This window comes from Phodopus roborovskii, unplaced genomic scaffold (genome assembly GCF_943737965.1).
Source record: "Phodopus roborovskii unplaced genomic scaffold, PHOROB, whole genome shotgun sequence".
Lineage (NCBI taxonomy): Eukaryota > Metazoa > Chordata > Mammalia > Rodentia > Cricetidae > Phodopus > Phodopus roborovskii.
In genome coordinates, this window is record NW_026126434.1 from 30731558 (window position 1) to 30741326 (window position 9769).

Here is a 9769-nt window from a genome sequence, read left to right on the forward strand (position 1 = left end):
AGTATTCTTGCAGTTTATAAGAACATAAGCTTTAGATACATTAACAATTTTACTGTTTGTAATTTGTATTGAAATTTACATCGTAGAAATGGCAGTATACTCATGCCAGAAATGATTTTGGTTGAAAGCATTAACACTCTTCCTTCCATCTGGAAAACTGTGACAGACGTTTTTAACACAGTGAGATGCACCTTTAAAGTCTATAGTTAAAAAGCACCCAAAGGGAATTTAAAATCTTTAGCTTGCCTTTGTGATTGTATAATACAGTGTTTTGCACTCTGTCAGAGGTGGATTAATAGCTTATCTGAACTCTATCCAGAACTGTTAGGACTACAAATTTTTCAAGTCTTAATATAAGACATTCTCTTTGTCAGCACTTAGGCCTTTCCATCTTCAGACCTTCATAACTGTTGTGATCTGTTTTCCCACCAGCCTGGTCCCACAGCTGTGTCAGCCACAACTAACACACAGAGACACTGTATTAGATATAAAGATGTTGGCCTGTTTATAGTATTTCTTATTAGCTAGCTTGCCTTAAATATTAACCCATTGCTATCAATCTAAGTGTTTCCATGTGTTCTTATATTACTGGAGAGAGGGTCTGGACCTCTTCTTTCAAGTCCCTACATCTTGAATCCCCTTACTACATCTCCCAAAATCCTCCTTGTGTCCTAGTCCTGCCTATCTTGCCTTCCTATTTGGCAACAGTACTTTATTCATTAACCAATAAGAGAAACATATATATAGAAGAACATTCCCCATCGCATAATTTGCATTTACACACATTAAGTCACTTTCTTAGACTCTGAAACTTTCTTAGATCCTCACATCTTAAGATTTCATGTCCTCACATCAACTTTAAAACACCTTCTATCTAATTCACCCATGAATACAGGTGGCTGACTACTGAGAGCAGTCACTGTAAAGTAAGTTCCTTTAGACAAAGGAATGGTAAGAAGTGATAGTGAAATGTGCTTTGTGAGTTTATCCCATTTTTGAGTTTGGTAAAAGAGATAAACTTAGTATTGGCTCTAAGAGAGTGAGGCCTGTGACTTGAATTTTTGCATAGAGAACTGAGAAATCTGCTGAAGCCTTGGCTGTTGCTTTCAGCTGACAAACCTACCAGCCATCAAACTGCATTAGAGTTCTTGAGAAGGATAAAATTTTACCTGGATTAATGATTGAAAATAACAGAAATTTACTTGCTGGTCACCTGGACAATCACTCACCAGGGTTCTCCATTGGCACTGAGGGCAGAGCTTTCAGGGCAACATTCATCTTCTGCTGTTTGGGTTTATGCCTGCAGGCTTCAGATAATTCAGTGGATTAGGAGTTTGTAGGAAGACCAGCCTACCTTTGCCCTAGGCAACTTGAGGCAGTAAATTCCCTACTGTCCTGTTGGCCACAATCTGAAGAGGCCTTTGCAGCAGTTGGGGTGAGAGGCAGGATTTCTCAGTGGCTTGCACTGCTAAGTATGAAGCAAGTTGTGGGTGTAGGTTCTGTGCCCAGCTATCTTCTTTGGAGAAAATGGCAGTGCTGCCAGGAGCTGGCATGCCTCTTGTTTACAAAAAGCTTTTAAATAAAACATTTTAAATGCCATATTTTGCAGGTCATAGGCATTTCAGTATGGTGTGTCTATTGGGTGTATCTGAGTAGACAAACTTTGTCTTTAGTTACTTGTATTAAGCACACAGGGGGCTAGGTAAGTTTTTATCCCTGTAATTAATTACATCCATATTTAGCATGGCTATAATGACCCTAGTACAGGATCTTCCTGGAGAACTGGATACAAACTGAGAGATTGTTGAGGGATGTTGTACTCAGAGCCCTACAGCATGAGTGTAACTGATTGTAACTCAGGGGGTCAGATTTATGCTTATGAAGGGCAAGAAGTAAAGAAAAGTTCCCTTTTGTAATAGAGGCATAACATTAAAGACTGACAATACTGAAGGTGGGACAGTATGGTAGAGAATACTCTTTTGAGTTTAGTTTCTGAATAGATCTTTATAATTTTACATTTTTATCACCATTTAAAAGTACATACCATTCTAAAATATTTGAGACTTACTGGCTTTAGTCCAGAAGGAGATATAATGAACTGAAATTTTTTTAAACTCTTGCTGCATATATATATATATATATATATATATATATATATACACACATATATATGTATGTATGTACATATATATGCATATATATGCAATTAAGCTACATACATACATACACAGAGATTTAAAGCTAGCTTGCATTCATACTTATAGAATTAAATCCAAATAACATGTTCACACAAAGATATATTAAACAGGAGGTGGATAAAATCCATTTGGTCAGACAAATGTTTAATCTTAAGTTTGCCCTTAGTAAAAATGGTGATTTTCCTCATGGTCACCCTTAGCAAAGACAGCAGTTAAGGATCTTTTAACATCAGACACAATGGCAACTGTCCATATGGTCACCCTAAATAAAGATGAGGGGGGTTTACATGATAGCAAGATGCACATATAGGGCACAGGCATATCAGAATCACACTCAAATGGCCACACCATACACACATCTTTTTTCTCCCCATAAGTATGCAACAGACAAAAAATGAAAAACTCTTCCCAAGTGTCCCAAGCCAGCTGCTGCTTATATTAGCCCACCATGCCTCTAGCTGGGGCCAGGATTCCCTTTCTGCATTTTGAAGGTTTTCAAGTGTAATTGAAAGTAATTGGATGATCTGAGATCCTATGCATATGCCTTAGTGGTGACTGTGAAACCCTTTAGGGATTCAAGAAGTTTATCACCAGGTATTGCGTATTTGTATATTCCACATAGCTATCCTTACATCTCACTACTTACTGTCTGACTCAGATACTCAGCTGAGAGTTTTGAAGAATGGACTTGGCATAGTACAGTTTTGCCCATCATGAATAAAATTAAGTTTTTTAATTCATTTGTCTATTTATTAGATATTAATCACTTCCTTTGGAGACATGGTTTCAGTATGTAGCCCAGGTTGATCTTGAACAGGCATAGCTCCTCCTGCTGGTATTACTGTCAGAAATCAGGTTTGGACTCTGACAATTTGGTGAGAACACCAGAGAGACCCATGTTTGAACAATGACAGAAACACTCCATACTGGTATCAGTGAATGTGGACAACAGAAGACACTAACCACAGAACTGAGAACAAATGTAATTCCTATAGAACCAGGAATCTAAACATCTCTTGATGGAACATTAGAATCAGAGCTAAACAGGCTGACTGCCAACACGACAGAACAGCACAGACATGGGACAGATGCTAGAAATGCCTGAGCTCATAGGATTACCTGTCTTGGTTAATAAGTTTATTGAAACAACAGGGATTAAGAACTAACAAGATGTCAGAGATGTAAAGGGAGTATGTGAAAGCCAGGGTGGGAGGAGCAATGGCTGTGCCCAGGCAGGCCTCTGCTGTCCCAAGAGGCAGCGAGTTAACAGCATAAATGATTCTGACAGAATCTGAGACTTTGCTTTCTCCATCAAGGTTTACTCATCTTTAGTACACTAATCAAATACCCACTCTGAAAGAAGTTGCAAAACCATGAATGATTCTTAACGTTAAGAAAGATGCATTAAGTTGTAGCTCAGGGAAAAGTAAATTTAAGTCAGAGACGGAGGTTTGTTTGCCAGCAAAGCCCCTGCTGGAACAGCGATGGTGACTGCGGAGGGAATGATGGTGGGTGTGTGGATGGGAGGAGAGGGGCTGTGCTCATCACCTGGTTACTTTGTACTCACAGGACACAGACACATAGTAACAGTCCGATGCAGGAAGAGAAGTCATCAACTCTTGAGGCCACAGTGGGAAAAGAGAGAACAGATGAATCCTGTTAGGCTCAGTCCAGTTGTCTTATTCTGTACAAGAAAAGAACAAGGAAAATATTCAGATCAGTGTCATAAATGGTGTCATTCTGAACAGCTCATCACACACTCAAACAGTCCCAATCCCAGGAATGACCATGCTGCAGGGTTCTATCCTCTGACCTCTCCCTGTCTCACACCAGGCCCTTTAGTGTGTCCTTTTTAAAGCTGTAACACACGGCTGGACATTCTAGAAGTTTGACCTCCGAGAGGAAAGTGACTCAATAAAAGATGAAATATGCTGACACTTGAACTAAATGAAGATGTATGGGCTAGCTGAGAAGGTCCATGGGCCTCTGTCTTTATGCCACAGATGTCTCAGCAATGGGTCCCCAGTGTAAGGACCCACGAGTCTGAACACAGCTGCCTCACATTTTACTGTGGGATTGATCCCTTTTATTAGCGTTCATGGAAGCATCAGGATCTAGAACACCTGGAGGAATCCCCTGGTCTATCTCAGGAAGTTTCCAGATCTGTGATTGCAGATCCAGAGGAGGATGAGGAAGCATGATGGAGGACTGCACATGTAGAGGACTAACTGGACTCCTGCATATCTGTTCTCACAGGAACCTTCCCATCTGATCTCTGAGAGCTGAGGATCTGGTCTCTGCCACCTCTGTCATTGCAGTGATGAATCTGTTCATTATTTCCTTTATGCTTCACAGTGGAGTTAATGTCAGCTCATCAGCACAAGACACAGTGAGAAACTGTGTGCATGAAACTTTGGTCTCATGTGGCAGGGCACACTCTCAGCTGGACTTGATATTCCCAGGGATTCATGAGCTCAGACCCTGCCCTTTCCTTACCTTTAGTCTTCCTCTTCCATATCAGAAAAGTCACACAGCTCCCATAAGCACAGCTCCAAGAACCAGGCCAGTAACAATTGTGATGGTGGGGCCAGCGGGCTGAGGAGGCTCTGAGGGAAGTATGGAAGGAACAGTGAGGCCTCTGACCTCCAGCTATCAGTCATGACCCTGCTCCAGTTATCCTCTCTCTTACTGTGAGAGTCTCTGTGCTCACTTCCAGTCCTTACCCCATCTCAGGGTGAGGGGCTCAGGCAGCCCCTCATGCTGTACATGACATGTGAATCTCTGCTCCTCCCCAGGAGACACCACCACAGCTGCCCACTTCTGGAAGGTTCCATCTCCTGCAGGCCTGGTCTCTATCACCTCCATGTACAGATCCTGGTTGCTCCCATCCCTCTGCCAGGTCAGGGAGATCTCAGCAGGGTAGAAATCCAGGGCCCAGCACCTTAGAGTGATATTCCCATTAGCTCTGACATTATGAGTCACATGTAATTTCGGGATGTCTGGGGAAATACATTTAAAGATTCAGTTATTTTATATTCTTTATGAAGATCCATCAGTGTGTATGTAACCTTGATTTCAATGGATGGGACAGTTTACTATGAGAGATGCTGTCCCCACACAGCAGTCTGTCTAATCCTAGGATACAGATCAGAGCCAGCATAGGAATATGGACTTCTGGTTCTCACTGGATGGGGCCTGAGACTCAGCAACACTGGCTCAGGTCACAAACACACATGGACAGGGAACAGGCCTCACCGAGGTCAGATTCAAAATGCACATGGAAGGGAGCTGCTGAACCATCCAGACAGAAGGTTTACTATTCCTCTGAAGAGTCCCCTCTCTTGATGAATTAGGAAACCCATGGCATCCTTCCCCTTTCATGTGAGACCTAGTTAGTGTCCAGCTGCTCCTTGCTGAGGAGGAATCCTCAGGGGACAGGGGATCCAGTCATAGAGCAGCTGTGGCAATTTCTTTCCTTACCTGTCCTCAGCAGAAACTCCTTCCCATAGTCCAGCTGTTTGAGGAGGAGGTACACACAATTATTCTTTAGAAGAGGCTTCATAGTTTTTGAAAATTGTGTCTCCTCCCACTCTTGCATCAGGATCTCAGCTGCCTTGCCAACTACAGTCCAAGAGCTCAGGTCCTCATTTAGTGTGAGGTGATCATGGCCGTTGAAGATTAATTTACATTGTCCACGGCTAAATTTCTGTCCAGGCAGCACATGGCAGGCCACCAGGATCTGCACTGTGTGATATCCTGCCCAAGCCCCTACTCTCAGTCACTTTCAAGGGTCCAGGTTCCTTGGGGCCCTCCTGTGGCTCTGACCCTCCCACTTGACCTTTGTAAATGAAAATATTTACAAAGCTTAAGTTGGGCAGAAAACCAGGTCTGTGTCCCAGGTTCTCTGTAGCCTAATCTACATGGCTCTCATTTTACTGGGGTAAATCTTGGATATGGGGAATTGGGGCAAACCCTTGGGTGCTTGTAATTTTGGGATTTCTGATTCAGGTTCACTCACCAGTTTCACTTTGATTGTAGAGGTGTAGCACTTTCTTCAGTAAATCGCTGTAGAAGGAAATTAGTCTCAGGATGCCCATTGTCTCCTTCTCCCAGTATTCTGGCTGCTGATGATCCAGCCAAGGTGCACAGTGCTCCAGCCTTGGAGTCTCTTCTCTGGTGTTGAACTTCTCAATATGAATGTCATCCAAGTAGACACCAAGGATGAAGTGAGGCTCCAGGAGGTCAGGCCAGGTGAGGAGAGTTTGCAAATAGCTCAGGGAATGTGAACCTAGATGCAGTGGACCTTTAGTTCTAGATACTCCACATAGTGTCCTATGCTGCTCCCTACAGTCCTCCCAGGAGAGCAGGAAGCAGGAGAAGGGATGTAAAATAAATAAGGGCAAGAAGGTTGTGGCTGGGCTAGGGAAGAGGCAGACTTTTCTGTGCTGCAGCCTCAGGGGTGAAATCCACCATTTTCCACTCCTGACATCCACACTCATCCTTTGGATACCTGATCATAGCAAGGTTGCCCAGGATCAGCAGGAAGAGAGCCTCAGAAACTAAGGTCTTCATTATCCTTGAAGAGTGGACACCGAGTCTTTGCTTGTCTGTGTTCAGTTTATAATCTCGATATGGAGAAAGCTGATTGGCTTCTCTAAGAATTCCCAGTGGTAGTGAGAGAGAACATTATGTTTGGTCATGGAAAGATGAAGTCCTGGAAGAGGAATCTCCAGGGTTCTGCTTTCCCAGCTCATACCCAGCTCTGGCACCTGGGATCCTAGCAGCAGGTTATGGGGTCAAGATGCTTACCGTGGTCATTGTCCATCTCCTCCTGGTCAAAATATCCTTTTGATTCCAGCCCAGAAGCCATTGAGTCTGCAGTTATCTGATGGAGGAATGCCCTCCTGTAGGCTGTGAATATGTTTTTCTTATTGGTTGATGAATAAAGCTGTTTCAGCCAATGGACAGGCATGATGTAGTCAGGTAGGAAGTATAGGAAGGGCTATCAGACCAGGAGAAGGCTGGGAAGAGGAACACAAACAGTGAGTTGCCAGAGAGACACCATGTAGTTACCAGTAAGTTAGGACATCCAGGAATTCTCTGGTAAGCCAAGACCACATGGAGATACATACATTAATAGTAATGGGTTAATAATTAAGAGAAAGGTAGCCACTAAGAAGTCTGAGCCATCAGCTAAACAGTTTATAATTAATGTAAGCCTTTATGTGTTTATTTGGGACTAAACGGCTATAGGTCTAGGCAGGATTCCATCCACAATTCTAAGATTCTACAGAATCTTAGAAATGCATTGACCATCAAAAATGTTTATGCTTGTGTGAATTATGTCAGTCTATGTTCAGTACATTTGTAACTGATAAGTTTTAGCATTTTCTTTATTGAACATTAATGATATAATACATGTAAGCAGAATGTTTGCAAAAAGGAACAACTGTTTACCAAAGTACAATGATATGGTGAAAATAATAGATCTTTCTCACTAGACACATTTTAGAGTCTGATTCTCATTTTTACTGTTATAGTATTATGTACATCATAGGAAAAGCATCTTCACATATATGTACAAGGTTAATATTTTAAGTTTTATTTTTATATTTTGTTTCTGTGTGTATTTGGTTGTGTTTGTGAAGGTTGGAAGTACAGTAGTCTGCGGAGGCCAGAGAGGCCCTTACCAACCCTTGAGTAGGAGGGACAGGAGGCTGTGATCTTCCAGACTTAAAGGGCTCCAACACTGGTTGTCTACATGGTTTAGCCATCTCTCCAGCCATAGGGGGGATTGTTTTTTTATCAGCATCTTCAAATCATTTTACCTTTTTCTTTTCTTTTCTCTCTCCCTTTCTCTCTCTCTCCCTTTCTCTCTCTCTCCCTTTCTCTCTCTCTCCCTTTCTCTCTCTCTCTCTCTCTCTCTCTCTCTCTCTCTCTCTCTCTCTCTCTCTCTCTCTTTGCTGAGTCACAGACATCCACATGCTTCTGTGCCCTGAGTACTGAGAGAAATCCATGGGCCACCAGACTTGGCATACTGAAGATGCTTATCTTGGATACTTCACTAGAGTTATTCAGGTGTTACTTACAAACTGGAATTTAAAATATTATCGTATCCTTCATAGTAGCTGCATCCATGCCCATAGAAGAATCAAGTTCACTGAGTACATCTTGTGATATTAAATTTTATTTAGAATTTAGAATATTATTGAGGAAGTTCGTCTTTGTGCATACATTTAAAAGAATCTTCATCCTAAATGATGGTTAGAGAATAAATGCAGTTTTCCTTATTCACATTGTTATCTGGAATGAGGGTGACTGACTTCTCTAAGAATTCTCAATAGGAGTGACAATGACCAGAAATGCCATGGAAAGATTAACTACTAGGAGAGATCACATCACAGACTCCAGACTGACAGCTGGGGAACTGCATAAGACCTAAGCAGCCTCCCTGACAAGGCTGTCAGTGTGGGGCTTGGGCACTCTATGGGGCCTCTGGCAGTGGAACCAGTATTTATCCCTAGGGCATGATTAGATTTTTTTTGGAGCTGATTCCCCATGGAGGAATATTCTCTCAGCCTAAATACAGGGTTGAGGGACTGGATCTGGTCCCTAATGATGTGACAGCCTTTGATGATCTCCCATGGGAGGCCTCTCCTTCTCTTAGGAGTGGATGAGGATGGGAAGGAGAGATGTGGGGGTGGAAGGTTGGAAGGTAGAGGGAACAGAAATTGGCATGTAAAATAAGACTGTTTTAATTTAAATAAAAGATTAATAAGAAGAGAATAACAACTTGGAGAGGCTTTTCAAGAACCCTGCTTACCCACCACAGATCCAGTGCTGATCCCTGGTATCTTGAGAGCATTGTCTGGGGACAAGTTGCTTACCCTGATACCTGTAATTGTCTTGTTGACAACATCCTTCTGAGTCCTAGCCCAGATGCTGATCTGGCTGACAGGATCAAGGAAGCAAAGGAAAATAAAGACTTATGTCTAGCACTGAAATGTCCATGTCTGGTCCTTGATCTAGGGTTCCCATGGCCTCAGTGTTATGTCATGGTCCTTTCCTGGCCAGCTCAGTCTACCTGCAATTAGACATAGTTCCCTTATCTCACAGGAGCCTGGGGCAGACAAGGTACTAGGATGGGAGTTGGCTGCTGTGTATTTGGTCATATAGTTCATGTCCCCAAGAACATAGAGAAGGGACAGGAGCTGAGGAGGGTAATGTGCTTCTGACAGAACCCTGATGATTCCCAGCCTAGCACAATATCCCCATATGACACCTGGCGGATGCCTCCACAGACCCCCAAACCCAGGCATCAAGCACAATACTCTGGACACCCTGGGAGAACCTTCTAAAGACATGACATTACCCAATGTGGGAGTGCATTGACCACCATTTCATATCTCTGAGACTCAGGCATGACTCCTCATTCCATTTTATTGGGTCCCTTGGGGGGGGGCTTCCATTGTCTCATCTGCACCCACAGAGTGAACCATCATTACTTACTTCTGATTTTAACTTGGTGCAAACCAGACATTCACTGCAGGATCCTGGCAATGAGCCTCAAG

General features: G+C 42.8%; 1 protein-coding gene across 1 annotated transcript; it reads right to left on the reverse strand.

The window, feature by feature from the left end:
* Positions 1 to 4724: 4724 nt before the first annotated feature.
* Positions 4725 to 6770, reverse strand: LOC127224416 (H-2 class I histocompatibility antigen, Q10 alpha chain-like). Its single transcript, XM_051187460.1, has 5 exons — positions 6635 to 6770; positions 6217 to 6486; positions 5679 to 5954; positions 4922 to 5197; positions 4725 to 4804 (listed from the first exon to the last, which is right to left on the reverse strand). The coding sequence occupies exons 1-5, from the start codon at positions 6768 to 6770 to the stop codon at positions 4725 to 4727; spliced, it is 1038 nt and encodes a 345-aa protein (XP_051043417.1).
* Between the last annotated feature and the right edge of the window lie 2999 nt (positions 6771 to 9769).

Coding starts and splice junctions, on each gene's coding strand:
- LOC127224416 (XM_051187460.1), bottom strand. CDS start 6,770: ATGAAGACCTTAGTTTCTGAGGCTCTCTTCCTGCTGATCCTGGGCAAC. Junction 6,487..6,634: donor TGAGGCTGCAGCACAGAAAA/GTCTGCCTCTTC, acceptor CACTGCATCTAG/GTTCACATTCCCTGAGCTAT. Junction 5,955..6,216: donor CTACAATCAAAGTGAAACTG/GTGAGTGAACCT, acceptor GGGCTTGGGCAG/GATATCACACAGTGCAGATC.